Source organism: Xenopus laevis, chromosome 3L (assembly GCF_017654675.1).
Source record: "Xenopus laevis strain J_2021 chromosome 3L, Xenopus_laevis_v10.1, whole genome shotgun sequence".
Classification (NCBI taxonomy): domain Eukaryota; kingdom Metazoa; phylum Chordata; class Amphibia; order Anura; family Pipidae; genus Xenopus; species Xenopus laevis.
Window position 1 is genome coordinate 146,472,853 of NC_054375.1, and position 24,222 is coordinate 146,497,074.

The window sequence follows — 24,222 nt, forward strand, 5'->3', positions numbered from 1 at the left end:
ACATTACAAATACCAATAAGAGCTGGGTGAGCAGATGAGCATTCAACAAGCTTCCAATCTTGGTCACTAGTTTAAATTCATAACCTCCATCCTCCTCCTTACTCCTCAGGCCTCCCACTGTGTTTCTGCAGGAAGGGTTCCAGCATCCATATTTGTGACCATGTTTACTCTCAGCTCTTGAGAGCAGCTGTTGTTACTATGCTTTCCCAGACTTTAACATCTTATGATGTTAGCAGACCCCAGCTAATATTTCAGTCATTCTAAATAGAAAGGCTAGAAACTACAAAGTCCAAGGAGAAGAGATTGCATATAGTTCTTTATCACCATAAAGCCAGAGGGAAGTATGGGTAGGAGAAAAGTATAAACCAGATTTTTCTTTGGAAATTGAGGTAAAAGATTATGAATAATAGGGGAACGCCTCAATTTCCTATTTAAAGATAGTTCCATGTATTTTACAATTTGACTCATTCACAAGCATCTTGTCTCTGACTTCTATACTAGAAAGTGCACAAGAAATATAATCCTTTAGCCCATAAAATATTGTACTGTTACATAATTTGGTAACTTTTATGTGTGGTTGGCCTCCACCATGGTTTCTAGTAAAAGGAAGTTAGTAGTTTTACTTACACATGATGTCCTTTTACTGGAAACCAAGGTGGAGGCCAACCATACCATAGGTCAGCCAATAAAAACCATACATGTGCTGATAGAGAGAAATCAACCAACCAAGCAGAGTCTCTGCTTTGAGTAAAAGTGGTTGATCAGTGTAATCATTTAAGAGCCAATCAAGTTAATATCTACCACTTTGGGTGAAAGGAATTACTGCTGCCCATATATCAGGATTCCAGGGTGGGTTCCAGGGATGGCAGGGCAAACTGTTGCCCCCAAGCACTAACACTGTGTCGCCCAAGCATTTTATGAAGGACCCAGTGACAGCCATTCTGCCTAAAGCCCTTTTTTGGGAAGAATGCATCAGTTAATAGTGCTGCTCTAGCAGAATCCTGCATTGAAATCCATTTTTCAAAAGAGCAAGCAGATTTTTGAAATCTGACATGGGGCTAGACATGTTGTTACTTACCCAGGTGACCTCAGGCATATGCTCTGATAAACATCAGTCTTGCTTTACTGCTGCGGTGCAAGTTGGATTGATGTCACCCATCTCCCTTTTCCCTCCAGCAGCCGAACAACAGAACAATGGGAATGCAACAAGATAAGGCTAGGTCTTGCTTCTAACCATTTGGCCTATTTCATGGTCATACCCTTGGGAACAAAGAGATGTAATAATTGCATAATAGAGTATAGTATGTAGAGAAAAGAAGCAAGGAGAATATAGAGGTTGAGTGAGGAGAAGAGGAATAATATTTTGGAAAGCACAGCCTAAGGTTTTCTGGTGGGCCCCTGGCATCCCAATCTGACATTGTAAAGAGCCCCTGTGATGAAGGGATCAGAGGTGGAAAGATAAAAGTAAATACTCCTTGAAGGAATAATAGGGCTATCATCATTTTTGACTGTGAAACAACAAGGCCCCTAATGCACTGCATGCGCTCAAAAAGTAGCAGGACTCTCTATGGAGCCCAACTGGCAGAGCACCCAGGACTGTTTCCTTCTGGCGAGCTGCAGGATTTATCATCAGTTCTCAGTTGTTCCTGTGACTCAGAACCAGTTCCATCCATGGGCTCGCTTCCTATTTTGCTTGGTTTCTGCCCACTATGAATCTGGGCTGAATGTGTGTCAGCTGCAGCTGTGCTGTGTGTGGGAACGGGACACTGCAAACTCCGTGAAGCAGAAGACAGAAGGTTCCCTAGTGAAATGATCCTCATAGAGAAACCCTATAGCAATGAGTGTATGTACCCTGGTGCTCGGCGGGGGAGTTATCAGCTGTCAGTTATGCTGACCCTGTAGGATACCACTAATGGAGAAGGTTGGAATATAATTTGCCATATCCTGTTCAAAAGAGAAAATAAATATGGTGCCCTGTGTACATTCTTGTAGAAAAATTCTAAGGATTAACAGCTGTGACTCTTGCCCTCTCTTTCTTTATCCAGTCCCAGGACTGATTTAGGTACATACAAGGCCATAATCAGAAATCACAGGACCCCATGCTACTTTATTTGGTAGGGGCCACACCCTAAGGGACCTTAGATTTTAGCCCTCTGTCTGATCAGGTCACTTGGGTGGTGGGTCCTACTAAATAAGAATGGGGACCCATGTTAACACCATGTCACCTGTCACTGACCCACTTGAGTGCAGCTCTAGGAATATAGGTATTTAATCAGAATTGCCAATATTGTAATAGATTGTCCAAAAATGAATTGCTAATCGGTTGTCACCGTTCTCATTTATTTATATAATGCCAGCAAGATACACAGCACTTTACATCACTTTATAACAGGTACGGTTGCCACCCGGTTGGTATTTTACTGGCCTGTAGGGATGTAGCGAACGTCGGAAAAAAAGTTCGCGAACATATTCGCGAACTTGCGCAAAAATGCGAGCGGTTCGCGAACGGTTCGCGAACCCCATAGACTTCAATGGGAAGGCGAACTTTAACATCTAGAAAAGACATTTCTGGCCAGAAAAATGATTTTAAAGTTGTTTAAAAGGGTGCAACGACCTGGACAGTGGCATGCCAGAGGGGGATCAAGGGCAAAAATGTATCTGAAAAATCTGCCTGTGTGTGCTTGGAAGAGATAGTGTAGGGGGAGAGCTGTTAGTGATTTCAGGGACAGATGATAGTAAGCTTGCTGGCTAGTAATCTGCTTGATACTGCTCTGTATTGGAGGGACAGAAGTCTGCAGGGATTTGAGGGACATTTTAGCTTAGGTAGCTTTGCTTTGCTTTGCTGGCTAGTAATCTACTGTTCTCTTTTAAACAACTGCCATACGTTGACCTTGTAGGCATTGTTTGCCCAGTTTTTTTGGACGCAGCCACTGAAGCACAGTTGCCAGAAAAAATATGCCATATAAATGCTGAAAATAGTAATTTTTCGCCATACGTTGACCTTGTAGACATTGTTTGCCCAGTTTTTTTGGACGCAGCCACTGAAGCACAGTTGCCAGAAAAATTATGCCATATAAATGCTGAAAATATAAATTTTTTGGTTGCAGCCACTGAAGCACAGAGGCCAGAAAAATTATGCCATATAAATGCAGAAAATATGCATTTTTTGGTCGCAGCCACTGAAGCACAGTTGCCAGAAAAAATATGCCATATAAATGCTGAAAATAGTCATTTTTTGCCATATACGTTGAGTCAACGTATGGCAAAAAATTACTATTTTCAGCATTTATATGGCATATTTTTTCTGGCCTCTGTGCTTCAGTGGCTGCGGCCAAAAAAACTGGGCAAACAATGCCTACAAGGTCAACGTATACACTACTACAGCGGTGGATACGGATTACGTAAAATATATTATGGCTGCTTGAAAAAGTCACTCCGGTGTTTTTTCTGGAGACGGTAATATTATGGATATTTAGACAGAATGTGAACAAGGTCACACAGCTAGATGGCGGGTTGAAGAAAACAGTGTGCAAATAATGCCTACAGGGCAATAATGCCTAAAAGGTCAACTTATACACTACTACAGCGGTAGTAAAATAAAAAAAAGTAAAATAAAAAAAAAATGAATATTAAAAAAAAAAATTAAAGTTGGTGCTGCTGAACTACTAGGAGCAGCAGATTAGCACACCAGTCCCACTCCCCAACACTGCTAGACTAATAGCACTGGGCTCTTATAGTAGTAGTAGTAGTAGTAGTAAAACAACAAAAAAATAAATAAAAGCAGTCCTTACAAGGACTACTGTTATTGCAGCAGTCAGCAGATGAGATCAGAAGCAGGACAGCTGCCCACTGCAGCTACATACAGAGCACTGCAGTAGAAGGTAGATTACTAGCCAGCAAAGCTACCTAAGCTTAAATGTCCCTCAAACCCCTGCAGACTTCTGTCCCTCCAATAACAGAGCAGTATCAAAACGATTACTAGCCAGCAAACTTTCAACTGTCCCTGAAATCACTAACAGGCAGCAGCTCTCTCCCTACACTATCTCTTCAGCACACACAGGCAGAGTGAAAAAACGCTGCAGGGCTTCGGTTTTTATAGGGAAGGGGAGTGGTCCAGGGGAGAGCTTCCTGATTGGCTGCCATGTACCTGCTGGTCTGGGGTGAGAGGGCAAAAAAAAGCGCCAACAATGGCGAACCCAAAATGGCGAACGTCGCGCGACGTTCGCGAACTTCCGGCGAGCGCGAACACCCGATGTTCGCGCGAACAAGTTCGCCGGCGAACAGTTCGCGACATCTCTACTGGCCTGGCTGGCAGTGGCATAACTATAGAGAAAGCAGACACCTCTGAAGTTGTTTTTTTTTTGTGGGGGAACCTGACATATTCTTGTTGCTCCACTGCTGTCCGGTAAAAGTGATACTTGATGCCAATGTTACTAATAGGGAAAAACCATTAAAATGCAGGAAGGTCAGAAAAGGTAACCCTACCCAACGGGTTTAACAATAATTTAAGAAACAAGATAAAAATTGGGCCTTGCTCACAAAAGCTTACAATTTAGCACCTATGTTGGTAAATCAGCCCCATTACACACAGATATGGGTGTCTGCAGAAGGGGGCAGTTGCCCCACCCTGACTTCTTCACCTATTCCAAGAAATTGCTTGTAAATCTAATTCCCAACAACAGGCTAGAAATGCTGTATTTTGTATACTAAATATAAACGTGAACTTACTGCACCACAAGCCTAATCAAACAAATGATTTATGCTTTCAAAGTTGGCTACAGGGGGTCACCATCGTGTAACTTTGTTAAATATCTTTGCAAGACTAAGACTGTGCACATGCTCAGTGTGGTCTGGGCTGCTTAGGGATCGTCATAAACAAAGCTGCTTGAGTTCTGCATGGCTGGGAAGTAAGGCGGGGGCTCCCCCTGCTGTTCATAAGTATGATTGTTTCCCTGCTCAGCAGTTAGGGACCATCTGACAATTCCTATCCACAGCAGTAAATGAAGGGAGAATTTCACTGCATACAGTCAGGTTTCTTATAAAAATGTTACACATTTTTTAATTAAAGTATAATGGAGATAGGTTTCTTTTTCATTAAAGAAAGTAAAAATGGGATTTTATTTTTTTGCCTATACATGCCCTTTAATTAGGTTATCTACCGCATGAATAGGTTCAGCTTCAGTGGGATGCTACTCTATGGGGCATATTTATCGAAGAGTGAAGTTAGAGATCACCACAGTCCACTAGAGTGAAATTCTGCCCCTCTTCATTCATTGCTATGGCATTTTTAAAAGAGTATTAATATCAATGGGTGAAAATGAAAGTTTATCCTTTCATAAATATGCCTTTAAAAATGCTATAGAAATAAATGGAAAGTGGTGGAAATTTCGCTCTAGTAGACTATGGTGACCTCTAAATTCACTCTATGATAAATATACCCCTATATGATATTAGCTTACTTGTTCCCCCTGGAAATTTTTCAGCTGGAGGCATGATGAAATGTGAGGGTGAAGCTGTGTGGGCAATTCATGCATGCAGGAAGTTTATAGGGCTTCAATCCAGGCAGGGGGGGTCCAGGTCCACTGAGGCTTCTACACCCTAGGCCTACACCCTAGTGATGTGCGGGTCAGGGTTTCCCTGACCCGCACCCGACCCTAACCCTCCCTGCTACGACCCGCCCGCACCCACTTCCGGGGGTCCTTTTATAGACCCGCCCCAACGATGACGTCACAATGATGTCACAAAAGGGGTGGGGCGACCAGACGCAAGACTATAAAACCGGAACCCGGAAGTCTGATGCCGGCATTTGAAGGTGGCGGGCGGGGAGAGCAGGAGAAGAGCTCAACTCGCACCCGCCCTCCACCCGCGAGGAGCACTGCAAGGTCGACCCGAACCCGCCTGACCCGCGGGTCGGCCCGCACATCACTACTGCCACTGCTAGGGGCTTCCTGCCCCAGTTACAACCGCCCTCCGCTCCATCTCCCCCCCCGTGCCTGCGTGTACTTTCTTATGGAGGCACAGAATCTCAATCGGCTGTGGGCAAGCAGGGGCAAGCAGGGCCCATTGGGTTTTTTCCAGTTGTCCTGCGAGCCCAGTCTGACCCTGCCTCAATCTATTTAGCCTTGTGCATTAAAGGAAGGGAGTCAGCTGAAAAAAAGTCAGATGAGTCATTCTCAGTACCACTATGGAGTGTTGTTCTTTGGCTTTCTATGCAGAATAGCAGTAAGTGCCAACAATGCGCTATATATAATATTCCATATACATACAGTATATATAACTCATAAGCACTACTATCACACTAGGTATATTTCCTATATTATGCAGACTGTAGCTGCCTATGATATAGCTGCCTTCTGGGGCTTCATGACAAACACCGAGTTTTGTTGGTGCTCTGTTGTGACTTACTGTTCATAAATAATGTCGAGCGGCAGAAATATGGATCCAGATGTAATATTCAGAACTGCCTCTGTAGGGAAACCTGATACAGCTCAAATTATTGCAAAACATGTTTTTATGGGGGAGTTTTTTTTTTTTTAAAAAATGGATGTTAACCCAAAAACTGTTTCTTTGTAAGAAAAAATAATCACATTTTCTACAAATACTTTTAAAACTGAATATATGTTTGGGAACACTGGCACATTGTACACACGTTTTAAACTCTGCTGACCCCCTCATATCTTTGCAGGGAGATATCCAGCAATTAATGTTCGTGCCAGACCCCAAAGCAGCCTTTGACTATTGCACCCATTTCATGCCAAGCTGTGAACATGCCCTGATCTACGGCATACATGCTGAAGACCCTGCATTTCCTGAAGAGGTAAGACCACCAGGGGGCAGGAGAGAGCACTAATAGACAGGATTCAGGTGGAAGGCGAGCATACACTCCAGCCTATGAGTAAGTGCCCTCTTAGGCACGAAACGCGTTAGGCTTATGTATGTCCTAATAAAGATTTTTTAACTTTTAAAAGTTTTTCGGCTACTCCTTCACTTAACAGTAGGTACCTCCTGATGTTTGTTTGATTTATCCCACTAAATGATGGATAACCCTTGGACTGGGGGTTCCTGGGATGTGACCACTGTATAGAACTTCTTGAGTAAACTGGACTCGATATTTTTTGTGCTCTGAACGTAGAACTGCACTCCACAGCAAAATTGCATACACTGCAGTTCATCTAACACATAATTTGGTACCCACTGAGAAGGTCTGATTCCCAGCATACTAGACAGGCGTGAAATTTAGGAAGATTTTGGCAGAGGCATTGCTGAATACCGGGCCTGCTCACTCAGCAGATGTCAAGTCAAGGGATGTCCCAGCTGAAATGGTAACAGCTGTCTCCCAGGGCTGGGACTTGCTCTGTCTCATTCACATGAACATGACTCAGGCCACTGGCATCTATGGCTGGGAGACAGCAAGGAAATCCGGGGGCTGTGTGTGTGTCATCAAAACCCAAGAGAAAATTACCCCTTGCCTTGCACATCAGCACATTGGGGCTCACCTTGTTATTTGCCATGCCAAAAAGACTGTTTGATTGATTACTACTACAACTGCATGCAATACACTGTATTCTATTTTTTTATTTTGCATATAAACATTAATTGATGCCATGGACAGATCTCATTTATAAACACTGGCAAATTTGCACCCAGGCAGTAACCCATAGCAACCAATCAATGATTAGCTTTTTTAAGCCAGCAGCAGGTTGAAAAATGAAAGCAATCATCTGATTGGTTGCCATGGATAATTGCCCAGGTGCAAATTTGACCAGTGTTTATAAATGAGCCCCATTATGTTTTGGCCACTGGATCGTTGACATCTGTCCATGGCATCAATTAATGTTTATATGCAAAAAAAAAAATAGAATACAGTGTATTGCATGCAGTTGTAGTAGTAATCAATCAAACAGTATTTTTGGCATGGCAAATAACAGGGTAGGCCAACAGGTAGCAGAGACAGAAGAAACACATGGTACAAAGAGAGAGAATGTTATACAAATACACAGGCGGGTTCCCACAGTTATTCACATGTGTACTGTAAATTCATGGCCCCCAGCCAGGAAAATCTATTACATTCTGCCAGCAACAGTTTCATTCTTTCTCTCTGCACCTGCTGGGTACGGCCCATGGGGCAAAATGATTCTCAGCGTAGCAGCTTCTAAATACCCTCTAGGGACCATCCCATGCCAAAACAAATCACAAAAGGCCAGTGCTAAAGAGGCAGAGGCATCGGATGTCATCTCTGTTGGTCCTACAGATCTGGAAAAGATGAGTAGCACCAGCAGAGAAAACAGTCCCTGTATTTCCTAATGTTCAAAAAATATGTCCTGTTTTTATCTCATGGAAACAATTAACCCACAAACTTACCCCACCCCCTGAAAATTTGAAGCATGAAACTATTCTTTCTTCTTGAGGTGCTTTTATTACTTCAGATAACTTCTTGCTTTCCCTTCTCTACTGGTCACTTAATTTGCTCTATTTAACCCATTAAATTCTCTATTTGTTTCATAAAAGCCTTGACTATAACCCCTTCCAATTACTTATCATACTCCCTTTTTAGAAATACCTGTATTACCCCATATAAACCCTCTATAACTCCTCATATTGCTCCATATAGTCCTCAGTGTAAATTGTTCTATTGCACCATATTAGCCCTCCCTATAACTCCTCCTATTGCTCCATATAAACCTCCCTATAACTCCTCCTATTACTCCATACAAACCTCCCTATAACTCCTCCTATTACTCCATATAAACCTCCCTATAACTCCTCCTATTACTCCATATAAACCTCCCTATAACTCTTCCTATTGCTCCATATAACCCCTCCCTATAACTCCTCCTATTGCTCCATATAACCCCTCCCTATAACTCCTCCTATTGCTCCATATAACTCCTCCCTATAACTCCTCCTATTGCTCCATATAACCTCTCCCTTTAACTCCTCTTATTGCTCCATATAACCAGTCCCTATAACTCCTCCTATTGCTCCATACTGTATAACTCCTCCTATTCCTCCCTATAACTCCTCCTATTGCTCCATATAACTCCTCCCTATAACTCCTCCTATTGTTCCATGTAACCCCTCCCTTTAACTCCTCCTATTGCTCCATATAACCCTTTATATGAGTCATCATTTTCAATGGGCCCATAGGAGACCTAGTCAGACCCTACATAAGGGCTCTCCAAATGACTACTCTTGTTACTTCATATAACACCTGCCCATAGTTCCTAGTATAAGCTCCCAATAGAAGTTGTTTTTATAACTTTTCATACTGTGTCATATAACCTCTCACTATATCAACTTACTTATCCACAATATCTCACTATTGGTCAGAATAACTCTCCCTATAGTTTCTTGTTACCGATCTTACAATTTCTATATAGATCTTTCTTTCTGGCTGGGTGATTGATGGTTTCTTATGGTCTTCTGCTAATTGCAGTTATACTGTACTGTTCTATTTTTAACATTTCTCTGGGTGTTTCATTTGGTTTCTCTGCACTGTCTTCTTGCTGGTCTTGGCCCCACAGAGCATTCAAGAAACTAAGCCGAGAAAAAAAGGCAAGAAAGGGAAAGGCAAAAAAAAGGACAGGAAGGGCAAAAAGAAGAAGAAAAAATCTGTCGTTGAGGGGACAGAACCCACTCTCAGAACTATCATGGATGTTACACCAGGATATACTACCTCATCAATTACACCAGCAGTCACTATTGTCACGGTAACAATACTTCCAATAAGCCATCATCATGCCACCATGCTTGCTTGACTTCATTCAATAACAGCGTGCTATTTGCTCATCATTTTGTTATGCTATCTAGTACTAACGTCATGCATTTTAGCATGTGTGCGTATCGTCTATATAAGCAATATTTTAGAGTTATGTTGGTTATGGAAGTTCTAAAACTGTTTTGACATATGTGCAGCCAGGGGCAAAGTAGGAGTGGAGTACTATAGAATGGGAGATACAACTGGTGGGGGTAAGAGAGCTAGTCACCACTGGGTAGGTGCTCGAGCAAGCAGGTGACCGTTGGAAGAGGGACTGAGCCAGCAAGCAACTGGCAGAAGAGGCAGCGAGTGAGCAAATGACCTGCGGTGGCAGTTGGGAAGGCATGGATAGGTGCAGGTTGACTGGGCACCAGACCTTGATTTCCTTTAAACTAAATCATGCAGGGTTTAATTCAAGAGAACCTTTCAATTTAAAAAGCATGAATTTGAGATCAACATTAATTTAAGTTACACAGTGCTAAAAGAAATAAGTTGTCAGTGATTTATCATGCCATTTGCTAAATGGAAGTCATAACATTGTTTTCCACAACATTTTGACATCTGTTTTCCACCATCTCATCCTGGCACTAACCCTTCTAAATGAGCATGTGAAATCTCTTTTCAGAAAGCCAAGATCTTTTTTCATCTCGTTTTACTGCTTGTGCCATATGCAGGGTTGAGATGTTTCTACAAGGATATTGTTGCTAGGAACAAATCAATGGACACCACAGGCTGCTAAAGGCTGTTGAGCAATTACTGCATCTGGGTTGCCTAAATATTTCCTCATAACCACCGCAGAAATACAGTATATGCCAAAAAAGTAAAACTATTAAAAATACTGAATTACTGTGTATATTCACTACTAGGCATGTTCAACCTTTGGAACTGAAATATTTTGAGGCATACCAGGAATCATCTTAGGGTAAAAGCCAAAGCTGGAAAAGGCATCTGCTTTGTGGTGGATTGAATGGAATTGTTGTAAGCAAAATCTGCTATAAGTAGGAGAGTTGCCTAGTTATCTTGAACGCGCTGGAGAAACATTTCAAATACTCCTCTAAAGTTTAATTCATCCACTCAAACTGTCTATTCCTTTGTGGATTACAAAACTACAGTCAGAGTCTTCTTGGCGTCCATGTAGACATCATCTTCTAACCTTCTTGGAATCCATGTAGATTTCTTTAGTAGAGATGACAAAACTCAAATATTCAATGGTGTTCTCAAACTAACATTTCTTAGCCTTTACTACTACATTGTGTTAACAAAAACATATACACACTTCTCTCATATGTTTCATATGTTTATCTAAGAAAGAAGAATAGGCTAGAGTAGCATGCAAATACATTCCTAAAAATGTTGAAAAGTGGCTGCAACGTTACATAAAGCAAATAGAGAGTAGAGGAGAGTTGCCTAAGTATCTTGATGAGCTGGAGAAACATTTGAAATACTACTCTAAAGTTTAATTCATCCTCTCCAACTGTCGATTCCTTTGGATTACAAAACTACAGTCAGAGTCTTCTTGGAGTCCATGAAGACAAATGATGTTCTTACCTTCTTGAAATCCATGTAGATTAATTTAGTAGAGATGACAAAACCCAAAAAGTTGTGGTGTTCTCAAACTAAACATATACACACTTCTCTCATATGTTTCATACGTTTATCTAAGAAAGAAGACTAGTCTAGAGTAGCATGCAAATATATCCTTAAAATGTTGAAAAGTGGCTGCAACGTTACATAAAGCAAATAACTATTTAAAATGTCCTTACCTAGTTGGAATGCTGTCTTCCACTCTTCCCACTCTCGTATTTAACAAGATTATACATCCTTCTATGAGTAGAGGAAGAAGCATTAGAAGGTCTGTCTGACCTGGCCTGTCAGCCTTTGCATACTTCTTTTACACCAAACCCACCTACCAGTATGACTATGCCCCATGACCTTTGTTGAGACCTTTACTTTAGGCTCTCATACTACGAATTTACCAGTTTCCTGTCTGCCCCTACATCCAAGGCTGTGCTGTGTGACGAGGTGTAGGAGCACCCGTTTAAAGCAATACTATTTCCATTCCAGATCAGTAGGTCTAACAGTATTAAAGAGCCAAATATGGAAAACACTAGAGAGGACTTGGCATTGGAGACTCTTACTTAACAGACTGCAGCTCTGCCTCATGTTGCTCAGAAGTTTCAAGGTGACTAAAGTGACAACCATTAACAGAAAAGTAATCAAGGGGATGTAAACAGTTTCACTCATTCCTCTTACACTTCCAGACTGCTTTTTCATAAAGATCCAAGATATAAGGTGATGAACAGACTAAGGCGGGTGTCATAATCTCAATTTTAACCCACCAACTATGCCCCCTGTTTAGTGACATGGGAGCCATCATTCAAGCCATGACAACTCCATAAGATGATTCACAGTGTCTTGTGACCATTGGCTCAAGGTCACTGCCCCATTGAATATTATACTGCAGAATTACATAGGTGGGCAGTGGAAACTTTGTTGAATGAACTGACTTTGAAGCACCATTATCAGATTGGATTGTCTAGTTTGCTAAAGAATGTACTGGCTAGTGATTTCTGTACCAGACGCTTTGAGGAATTGATTCCAATCCCAATCCAGTTGGATCACCATCTTAGAGAAAAAACGTTTTGAGAAAATTATACATCAGGTTTCTTGGGTAATGCCTAAAGCACCTTCCCTAGTTCCCTCGGCCACTTCACTAGGAGAGTTTTAACTCTTATTATTGGTATTCTTAGAGCCTGTTGCCTGCGGAACAGTTACAGAGACATCTCAATCACTTCCGATGTTGTGGCCTCTCTAGTCATTAGCTTGGAAATTGTCCTACCTGTCCTGGTGGTCAGTCACACGTCTGATCTGATAAACATATAATTCCCTCTCAAATGCCAAATATCCATGTTTCTTTACCACTTTCTTTACAGTGATGTAGAAGTCTCCTGCAGGTTCCAGCAATCCCTGATTCAGGGACAAGCAGTTACTTTATGGACCCTTCTTCTATCAAGACTCAAGACATTCCCCTTTCCCTTAGTCACAGCCCAAAGTCATTAGGATGGCCAATGGTTCACCAGTTCATTTTGGACACGTGTCTTTTGAGACTTCTGCATACAACAGTGATGCTTACACAGAATTTGTGTGATTTACCCTGGTTGAAGGTCCACAAACTATTATTGACTGATCTGAGGATTGGTCATCTTTTCATCCAAATATTGCCAAGAGAACGGTCTTCCTTCTGCAGCAGAATGTTGTACTGTGTTAGCCATCGATTAAAACTGGAAACCATAGAGTAAGTGATACATTTTATTGGCTAACTTAATAGATTATACAGTGTGAAGAAAAACTAAAGAACTTGAGTTTTGAAGAACTTTAAGTTCTGGTTCAGAGAGAGGAAAGATTTGACCAGATGGAAAGAGAGGCAAGAGATCAGTCAGGTACCTGTACCCCATATTATTAGTACATGGAAGGTACAACAAAAAAAGTTCTTGATCACTCTTGGAAGTACAAGCTGAGGTATGGGCAGAAGAAGCATTATAAAGAAGACAAAACTGGGAAAAACAGTGATACATTTTCTTGGCTAATTTAGTAGATTATATAATACAAGCTGTTGGGACAACTTAACTCCCTTCTTCAAGCAATACAGTAACTGAAAAATCATGAAATGTATACACACTACCCCAGGGTAAAAGAAATTGTTATAAATCTGACATGTATGTGTAAAATCCATTCCTTTACAGATACTGAGCAATTTTACACTTAGTTGTGAGGTGATGGCAGTCCTGAGGAATGACTCTTCAAAAAATGTACCAAAGGCTTCTGAAAGGTGTCCACTTGGTACAGAACTCAAATCCCCCTAGCAGCATCAGGGTGATTTTTTGTAATATGTATTTGCATCTGGATACAAAGCTTCTATCCCTACTAATGCATCATTCTAGGATATTGAATTTCTGCCTGAATTTCTATTCACACTCATTTTGCTCCTACTGTGTTTTAAAGTTGCCCATTAGTATTGTGTGGTCACTGATGCAGAAATGAGCTGCTACTGGGAGATCTATTTCTCCACAATTGATATGGACCTGTGGGAGGATATTCACTGGCTTAGTGTCAGTTCAGTTTCATCTATATATATATATATATATATATAGCCCTGTAGCTAGGCATTTCACAGGCACAATAAGATAGAACTAGGGTTGCCACCTTTGAAATACCAATTCTCCAGATGAGGGGTAGAGCGGGTGACATCAAGGACGGAGCTTATGACATTAGGGGTAGGGCAGTGACATTTAGAGGTAGGCCAGTGACGTTTAGGGGGCAGGTCAGAGACTTCAGGGACAGGGCCATGACCCAATGGTCCATGATTGACCACACTGTGCGTTGGTCAAGATAGAGTCCTGTCTGGATTTCAGACTTCTGAAATTTGAGCAGGCAGTTTTGAACTGGACAGCCCATGTAAAAACCTGACTGTCCAGTTCAAAACCTGAAAGGTGGCAACCATAGGTAGACCACATTGGATGTCCTGCAGCTGAATGAACCCTTCATTATGTGTTCCTGGTGGCAATGCAGTATAGGTACCCCCTCAGTAGTGTAAACGTGGGTGTACAATTCACACGTGGCTTGCAGGCAGGAAGATATGTTACTTTCTGCTGGGTCCCTTGTGGAGCTTCACACAATTATTTTTTTTTAATTTTCTTAATATTTTGCAGCCCATCATTATACTGCTTGATGGGTTGGAGTTTGCATACGATGGCTAGCCCTGAATTATAAGTGATGGATTGAGTAGCATGGTTATTGTTTGTGGTTTGCTTGTAATGAAATAGGTTTTGCCTGGGTATGGCAATAGCTGTCTTGATTTGGTATCTATTGCTCTGGTGTTATAGCCTTGTTTGTTGAAATTCCTCTTGAGCTCTTGAGGTGTTGGTCCCTGTCAACGGGGTCTGAGCATATACGATTATTCTCAATATCGTATTGCTTGGGTGTAAATGATTATGTGTTTGGAGTGGAAATTGTGATTTGGTTATTGCCTTATTGCGGTGTCTAGCAAACTAATTGTCAAACTCCACATGTGACCCAGCAGAAAGTGGCACATCTGTCTGCCTGCAAGCCAAGTGTAAAACATGCACCCACATTTACACCATAGGTTGGGTGCCTATACCACATCATTCTGCTACAAGCCATACTATGTGGTCTACTTTATCCTGTGCATGAAATGCACAAGTACAGGGCTATATGTGGGCAAAACCAGGCAAACACTAAGCCAGCAGATGTCCTTCCAGAGACCCACGATCCATTGTGAAGAATAGGCCCCCTAGTAATGGCCTTTGACTCACAATACTAATGGGCAACTTTAAAACACAACAAGAGCCAAAGGTGCGGCAATACAAACACATGCAGAACTTCAATACATTACAATGCAGCATTAACAGGGATAGAAGTTTATGTCCAGATATAAACATTACTAATGTCACCCTGATGTTGCTAGCGGGATTTGAGTTCTGCACCTAGTGGGCACCTTTCAGAACATTAGTACATTTCTAAAGACCCATGCCTCAGGACTGCCATCACCTTACAACTAGCTGTTCAAGCTGGTCAATATCTGTAAAGGAATGGATTTTACATGTCAGATTCATAACAATTACTTTACCCTGTGCTAGTGTGTAAAAATGTATTTGTAACTGTATTGTTCAATGTCTGAAGAAGGGGTCACTTAAATTGTTCGGAAAGCTCACATTTTATAATCTGCTAAAAAAGTCAATGAAAGGTATCACTTGGCCTGTATTTTCCAGTTTTGTCTTTCTTCTAACCCTTCTTCTACCCATACCTTAACTTGTACTTGCAAAAGAGATCAAGAACTTTAACTTATTGTTCCTTCTATATACCATGAATTTATAGGCTTGCTTAATGAAACGGATGCAAGTTCTCATCCCTATTTTATGGAGTAGACTTGCCCGTTTGATCCCTTGCCTGGAGCACCTATTCTTTTTGGTCAAATCTTTCCTCTCTTTGAACCAGAGCTTCTTCAAAACATCAGTTCTTCAGATCTTCTTCTCACTGTATAATATACTAAGTTAGTCAAAAATGTATCACTTACTCTGTGGTCTCCAGTTCTGAGCTATGGCTAACATGGTTCACCACTCTGCTGCAGAAGGAAGACAGCTCTCTTGGCAATATTTGGGTGAAAAGATGACCAATCCTCAGACCAGTCAGTAATAGAATGTGGGCCTTCAACCAGGGTACACAACATAAATTCAAAGTATGCACCATTAATTATTTCATGCAGAAGTTGAGTCTCAAAGGACATGGGTCCAGAATTGATTGGTGAACCACCAGCCATTCTAGTGACCACGGACTGTGACTTAAGGAAAAGAGGAATGTCTTGAGTCTTGATAAAGGCAGAGTTCATAAAGTAACTGCTTGCCCCTGAATCAAGGATTGCTGGAACCTGCAGGAGACTTCTACATAACTGTAGAGAAAGTGGTTAAGAAGCATGGATGTTTGGCATCTCAGAGGGAATTATATGTTTATCAAATCAGACTTGTGACTGACCACCAGGACAGGTAGGATGATTTCTGAGCTAATGACTAGAGAGGCCACAACATCTGCAGTGATTAAGATGTCTCTGTAACTGTTCCTCAGGCAACAGGCTCTAAAAATACCAATAGTAAGAGTTAAAATTCTCCCAATGAAGTGGCTGAGGGAACTAGGGGAGGCGCTTTAGGCATAACCCAAGAAACCTGATGTATAATTTTCTCAAAATAATTTTTTCTAAGATGGTGATCCAACTGGATTGGGATTGGAATCAATTCCTCAAAGCATCTGGTACAGAAATCCCTAACCAGTTCATCCTTTAGCAAACTAGACAATCCAATCTGATAACGGTGCTTCAAAGCTATTTCATTCCAGAAAGTATCCACAGCCCACCTGTGGAATTTTTCAGTGCAATCTTTAATGGGGCATTGACCCTTAACCATATGGTCACAGGACATTGTAGATCATCTTATAAAGTTGCCATGACTTGAATAAAGACTGGGCCGATGACTGAGATTCACCTAGTATTAGTGAGAATATGACACCCACCTTAGTCTGTTCAGCATAAATGGTGGGTCTTAATTTAAAAAAAGGCAGACTCCAACTGCAACATGAACAAGCAAAACTGTTTAAGGACTCCTGAGAATTTTACTGGTAATGGTACCTTGAAGATCCCGAAGAGCACAAGGCACAGCCACAATCTGTTGCAAGAGAGCCAAAAGACGAAAAGCAGTAATAAGTGCGTCAATTTGAATGCGTGTTGCATCATGATGTACTGTTAGCAATAAATAACCACTACACCATTACTGACGTGACGCCACTGTGTGTGAGTGGCCGGGCGAAAACTGAAGACCTCTCTGCAGGCGGTAAGTGTGGATCTGACACCACCTGTTGGTTGTTGATCTGATTGATGAAACCTAAAGCATACTTTGAACTAGTTATTGTATCCTCCCTACCATGTTCTAAAATTCCAAGCATTCCATTGTAGAAAAAGAAAGTAGAAATGATCTCTCTCCAACCATTTTATACAACCTGTGCCTACTACTACAGAATGTTAAAAGAGGGCAATATAATGACAGGCACAAAGCTTGCTCCAAGTCTAGCATCCCAAGGTTAGACAAGTAAGTGGTACCTGCTCTTGTTTACTGTGGGTTACTAGAAATGGATCAAACTTTCCACCTTTTATTACATTACCCCCTTGTTTGTCTCCAATGCAAATAGCTAACATTCTCTCCATATTAAATTCACCAAAGACAGAGACAAGAAAAAATAACCGAATCAGAGAAGAGGACCCTTTATCTGACTATGATGACTATTACTATACTCCATCGCCTGAAGATGTCACAGTATCAACAGTTATAGCAAACTTCACTGAAATGGACAACGAGGTGATGTACAGTAAAAAAAAAGTAGAAAAGCTTGAGTACGAATCAGGTGACTTCAAGAGACTGATTTGGCTCTGACTTTTTTATACAGGAAATGACAGAGATGTATATTTTTGGAGGAGAAGAGGAAAACAACACAAGAGGGAATGACTATGAGTTTAGCGAGTATGACGATGATTATGAGGAAAGGCGGAGGAGGTATGGACCTGTAGAACGTGGTGAAGTGGACACTCAAGAAACTAAACCACAGGTGAGGCCATATTAAAATAACTATTCCTTCTATTCAAGTACATTGTAATAATGTAAAATAGAAAGTAGTTATAGGGCGAGCTCCTATAGAACAATAAAAGGCCTAAGATGATACAGAGAGAAGGTAGATGGACACAAATGAGTTATCGGGAGAGTAGAAAGAGCTGGTTACGGTTATATTGTTATAAGGGTTATATGGCACACTATTAGCAGTTCTAGGGGAGCAATAGGGTTACAGAATTGGTATACAAAATGTATATGTAGATGGGTTATATGGGGCAAATAGGAAGAGTTTTATGGGACAGAAGGAGAGGTAAATGGAGTAACTGATGGGCTTAAATGAAAACTAAATCTTAACTAAAGAAGTAGGCTAGAAATGTTGTATATTAGTTTCTGGGTTTCTATACCAGCCCCAGGCAACCACAGCCCTTTAGCAGTAAAGATCTGTGTCTCCAAAGATGCCCCAGTAGCTCCCCATCTTCTTTTCTGCTGATTCACTGCACATGCTCTGTGCTGCTGTCACTTACTGAGCTTAGGGACCCACTCACAATATACAGTACACATAGAATAGAAATGTCACAATATAAGGCTGATTAGTAATTAATACAGATAATTACTACATGGCAGCACAGAAACCAGTGCAATTAGCATCAGAATTTAATAATCAGCAAACCTGTAGCATCAGCTTATATTACAGGGGAAGCTCATTTTCTGCTGGATAATTAGTGACGAGCCCTAATGATGGTGACCCCTTGTGACAAGTTTGAAGTTCTGGATCATTGCTGCTATTTAGAAAATGAAACCTTAGGCTGGTACAATAATTGCAGTATATAAAATATGGCATATTTAGCCATATTAATTTTTAGGATTTAGTTCTCCTTTAACAGCTGGTTATGAGAAATTGTATGGGCTACAAGGAGGTAGCTGTTGGAACAATAGACAGGGTTGTATAAAACTAGGATGAGCTATATGTGGCTTATAGGGAGCAACAGGAACAGTTTTAGTGTATTATTTGGATCTGTACCCCTATATATAATACAATAATTCACCTATTCTCTTGATGGCTGAGCTCAAAACATACTAACATTAGTGTAAAATAACTTACCAGTTTTTACTATAATATTCACTAACTAGTTCCTTTAAACCATTTACTAAGTAGAAATGCTTGTACCGTAAGTTGCGGCCTAATTTCTTTTTCCCTGTTTCAGGAAGTGAACTTGAAGGGAGAGAAAGGAGAACCGGCCATCTTGGAACCTGTGAGTATCAATATGCAGTGACTTTACTGGAGGAAAATGTCGATCTCGCTGTGGTTAATGAAAGGCAACTTTTTTGTTTTATAGGGCACTCTGATCGAAGGGCCACGTGGAAACCCAGGTTATCCGGTGGGTAGATAACTTCCAGATAAGCACAAAGCAATTGCCTGAGGCTGCGTCTCACACCCCATTAATGTCTAATAATATACTGTATTTAGAATACAGGCCACATTTGTACAAATGGTCCAGGTATTGACACATGCCCAGAGGATACCAATGACATCTACTCTTCTCTGCTGTGTACAGATATGGGCTTATTTACAGCCAGAGCGCTAAAACTAGTGCTATCCTCCATGGTTTTTCCACCACAATGCAGCTCTACTAGTCACACAAACCCTTAAAAGAAATGATTTTTGAATATACATGAACTATTATTTTTCTATAATTTAGCAGATATACAGTCAGGGCTGGATTTATACATAGAGCTCACCTAGGCCAGGAACACTTGTCTTCCCTCCGCCTCCCCCCTTCATGTACACGCACAAAGTTTTGTCTTGTTGGGTCCATAGCATACGGATTGGTGCACAGGAGATTTGAAGGGCTATGTCCACATGTCCCCATTGCTTCTGAACCCATTGCGATGTGGTTGGGTGACATGACGCCCCTATAATTCTGCCACCCCTAAAATTCGGTCGCCCTAGGTCCAGGCCTTTGTGACCTTTCCACAAATCCAGGCTTGCATACGGTAAACTCCATTTCTCCTAAGTACATATAACAGCCACATCTTCAAACCCACAGAAATCAGCTCAATTGGAGACCACAAGTTCCAGTGGCGTAACTACTCGCTGGTGGGCCCTGGTACAGGATGGGCACTCGGGGGCCCCAGTCGGGCCCTCCCCCATATGAATCACTTAGATTAGAAAATGTAAACAAGACAAAATGACATCAAAATGAAATAAACAAGATTAACAAGACACCAGCCAAGCTTTGGTATTTTTAGTGACAGTCACTTTGTACATCATAAGAGTGAGTGTGATTTAATTACCTATTACTGGTATAGAATTCATTATCTGGAAACCAGAAAGCTCGGAATTATGGAAATACCATCTCCCCTAGACTCTATTTTAATCATATACAGTGAAACCTCAATTTTACATACCCTTATTTTAAATGGGTTGGTTCCAAACCCTTTTTTCAGTTCAGTTGTTTTCAGATTGTTCACTAGAAATAAAGAATTGCTTTCCATTTTTTACTGTTTTTCCAAAATCTAAGTTTAAAAATGAATGTTCCGGTCTCTAGTGTTTATTTTTTCCATTTATTTATCCCATTATCTGCCTTTTCCATCAAATTCTGAATTTAGCATCAGCAGTGGCCAGAGAGAAAAAAAAAGTGTGAGCAACAGAGAAAAGACTGAGAGGAAAGACAGAAGACAGACAGGAGAGAGAGATGGAAGAAATTGAATTACGCAGCTCCAAATTAATGAATCCCCCTTCAGCTCTCGATAATGGAACTGTCCCCTCTTTATGCACCTGATCAATGTATTTTGTCAGCCCCCCGTTTCCCAGTTGTGCAGCACATGACCCAAACTCCATTGTGGTGCCAGGAGTTGTGCACCCACAATTAATTCCCACTTGCAATAACTCAGTGCCATGGTGTAAGCACGGGGTTCTCTCCAAGTAATGAGCAGGGAGGGCGAACCTTTGAGCCGGAATCTCCAGCCTTGAGAAAGACAAATCTGTCAGTGGGGAGAGAACAAACGCTGCCCTGTCCATAGCCCCTTTAATGAGGGTGAAAACGAGGCTGCTCCTGCCATGAGGCAAGGTTAGAACCTTACCTCAGGCATCATGGAGGGGCCATTTACTAGGGACGATCAATGCACTAGTGATGCTCCCCCTGGACACTCTCTGACACTAAAAGTTGAAAGCATGGAGCAGGAAGCGAGGGCGGCATCGGGGCTGATGTGTCAGGAGGCAGCAGCCCCTGAAAAGCCCCTGGGGGTAAAGAGAGCCTTGGGGGGCCAGATCACCCTACCAGTGTCGGACTGGCCCACCAGGATAACAGAAAAACTCACGGTGGGCCTAGGTGTCAGTGGGCCTCTTGCTTCTAAACATTTGGCCTATTTCATGGTCATTCCCTATTTCTTTATTGCAACAAAGAGGCTAAATAATGGAAGAATGGAGTATAGTATGTAGAGAAAAGAGACTAGGAGAATAATGAGGTTGAGTAAGGAGAGGAGGTATAGTAGTTTGGAAAGTGAGCCCTCAGCCTAAGGTTTTCTGGTGGGCTCCGGCATCCCAGTCGGACACTGAGCCCTACTGGGGCTCTCTCCTCTCACTGCTGTGATGTCACCGGCGGTGCGTGCTTGTCTACAGGAACTGGTCTATCTACCGGTGCCAGCAGTCCGGATAAAATCAGCTTCGCTCCTGGGTTGCGGGCCCCATCAATGAGGTTGGTGGTCTAGATCTCTACCCTTTGCAGCTGATGTCAATCCAAGTACACATGCTGCCTAATATTGACATAATTTCTAGGTGCCATAAAAACTTGCTTCCACTTAGCTCCGACTGCAGAGAGTAGAGCTTGTCAGTGGTGGAACTGCAACTGCATCAGAGTCCGTTTCCCTGCACCCCAGGTAGTTCTGCCACTGACAAGCTCTACTCTCTGCAGTCGGAGCTAAGTGGAAGCAAATTCATATGACACCTATCAATGATGTCAATATTAAGCAGCATGTGTACTTATCTCTGATTGGCCCCAGCTGCACAGGGTAGAGAGTTAGACCACCAACCTCATTGATAGCAAGTGGATCAGAAATGGCCTGTCAAACACAACTGGTATAACTGAAGGTTATATGTGCTAAGTGATAGGAGATGCGTAACCTAATTTGGGCTAATCAGACCAAAAGTAGTTAATGTCCAGCTAGTGTTAGGAGCATCAAAAGATTATTATTATTAGTACAAGACAATATCCCTAGGTTTACTTACAACAGATGAGGTATAGGCAGATGTAACATCACATGCTAGAATAGGTTGGATGACCCAGCTGAGTAATGTGACTCCCATAAGGCATTGTAGTCCAGCAGTACATCAATTCTGTCAGGCAGGTATATCTCAAAGTGGTCTGGATCCCACCCATGGGAGTGGTCAGGGAGAGGGAGTCTAAGCCTATATTCACTGTGGTCCCCCCATTAAAGGCAATCTAGGAGCTTTGGGAAGCTATCCCCTGCTACAGATCCTTGCTGGAGCATAAATCTGCTCTTGCGATCTGATCTCTCTATCTTACTCTCCTAGAGAGTCTATAACAGATATAACCTGAATCTAGCTTACCTCCCCCATGGGGTTCCCTGGTCCGTGACTTAATCACTAAAGGTGCTATCTCTTTAGGGCAATGGCATTACTGGGCCTTGGTGTACCCAGGCTCAATGGGAACATCCAGCAGGTAAGGACACCAGCAGCCAAAGAGGAAGATCCACCCCTTTCCAAACACTATAATGAAGGGTGGTAGGAAGTGGTCATTACATCTCTTGGCCAATAACACTGGTTATGTAAATATAAACAATATACATAAACTTTTGCCCAGCAACTAGGGAAAAGGAGGAAGTGTAGGGATTTAAGCTATAGGAGCATATTAATCCTATAGGTCCCTACATATGTATTTTGGAATCGATTACTGCTTTGTACAGCATTCTGCATTATTCTTTAAAGGGGACCCATCACCCAAATAAATTGTTCAAAATCCGATTTTATCACCATAGTTAAGAAAAATGAACTTTAATTACATTATAAATTTATTTTCCTTCGGACTGGGATTATATATAATTATAGCAAGCAGGCAGGAGCCATTTTGTGGACACTGTTATTAAGGCAAGTCTTGCATCATCTCAGAATCTTGTTTCAGCACCAGAATGGGGGAGCTGATGTCCATCCCCATGCACTGAATACACAATTAAATAGTTAAGAGAACTGGGGAGAGAAGTGACATCTAGGAAGTGCTGAATGGAAAGTGAAAGTAATTGTCTGCCCCTGCCCTAAGGCATAGAGGAGGGACAGGCAATATTTGATTGACAGCTGAGATTTTAAATGCGTTTACAACCGCTATGAAAGCTTTAATAAAAACAGAATTTGGATTTATTGTTTAATTTGAAAAGGACTTTTATTATACAGCATTCTATGTCTGGGTGACAGGTCCCCTTTAAGACTGGGAATTAACCATTATTTAGAAAGACCACAGAATGCAAGTAAATGCAATGTATGCATCATTCTGAGACTTTCAGCAATTCCTTTAACAGAAGATATCTTATTACTTCTTTTTGTCACCCACTCAGAGCAGTTATTTAGTGTGTAGAATCTACAGTATACAGTTATTAAATATAAGCACTCAGTTTTCATCTGAAGAAAGGCAACACACCTACAGTATGCCTTCAATGCTATTTTAGACAAGTCTCAGCATCCAGTACACAACATTAATTTAGTTTAGTATTTAGCATTAATGTTTTATTTTTCTTTAGGGAGATCCAGGTCCTGCTGGGCCTGTTGGACCCCCTGGACCACGTGGAGATCCAGGTGAGAGGGTAAGTTTCCATTCCTTCACTCAATACAGAGTTGCACCAAATTTGGGGTTATTTGTTATATGTCCTAAAGGGCTGATATTGGATAGGGGTTTAGGTTGGATTATGAGTGTGTCTAAGAAATAACAAATTTCAACCGTGGAATGCTGGCAGGTTTGCAGTTGTTTGGTGCTCCTTGAACAACTATTATCCTGGATAAAATGTGTCCTCTACAGATGTTAGAATATCTGCAATTATGATTTCATTAACAGCTTCTGGGAAGGGAGTGTGACTGTGGGATACCAGGTATAGTAGGGAGAGATGGTGCCTATAGTAACAGTGGATAATAGTCTCTGGGAAGGGAGTGTGACTGTGGGATAGCAGGTATAGTAGGGAGAGATGGTGTCTATAGTAACAGTGGATAATAGTCTCTGGGAAGGGAGTGTGACTGTGGGATAGCAGGTATAGTAGGGAGAGATGGTGCCTATAGTAACAGTGGATAATAGT

At 41.6% G+C, this 24,222-nt stretch overlaps 1 protein-coding gene across 3 annotated transcripts in view; it reads left to right on the top strand.

Annotated features, from left to right (window-relative positions):
• Nucleotides 1-24,222, top strand: part of col5a3.L (collagen type V alpha 3 L homeolog) — a 142,896-nt gene that overhangs the window by 53,400 nt on the left and 65,274 nt on the right. For 2 of the 3 annotated variants that reach the window (XM_041587221.1, XM_018253662.2), the window contains exons 5-11: nucleotides 6,686-6,817; nucleotides 9,525-9,710; nucleotides 17,542-17,676; nucleotides 17,765-17,923; nucleotides 19,131-19,178; nucleotides 19,263-19,304; nucleotides 23,677-23,739. In XM_041587221.1, coding sequence (XP_041443155.1) covers nucleotides 6,686-6,817; nucleotides 9,525-9,710; nucleotides 17,542-17,676; nucleotides 17,765-17,923; nucleotides 19,131-19,178; nucleotides 19,263-19,304; nucleotides 23,677-23,739 — 765 coding nt within the window. The remainder of the gene's footprint in view (nucleotides 1-6,685; nucleotides 6,818-9,524; nucleotides 9,711-17,541; nucleotides 17,677-17,764; nucleotides 17,924-19,130; nucleotides 19,179-19,262; nucleotides 19,305-23,676; nucleotides 23,740-24,222) is intronic. The other variant, XM_018253663.2, reaches the window with a different exon arrangement.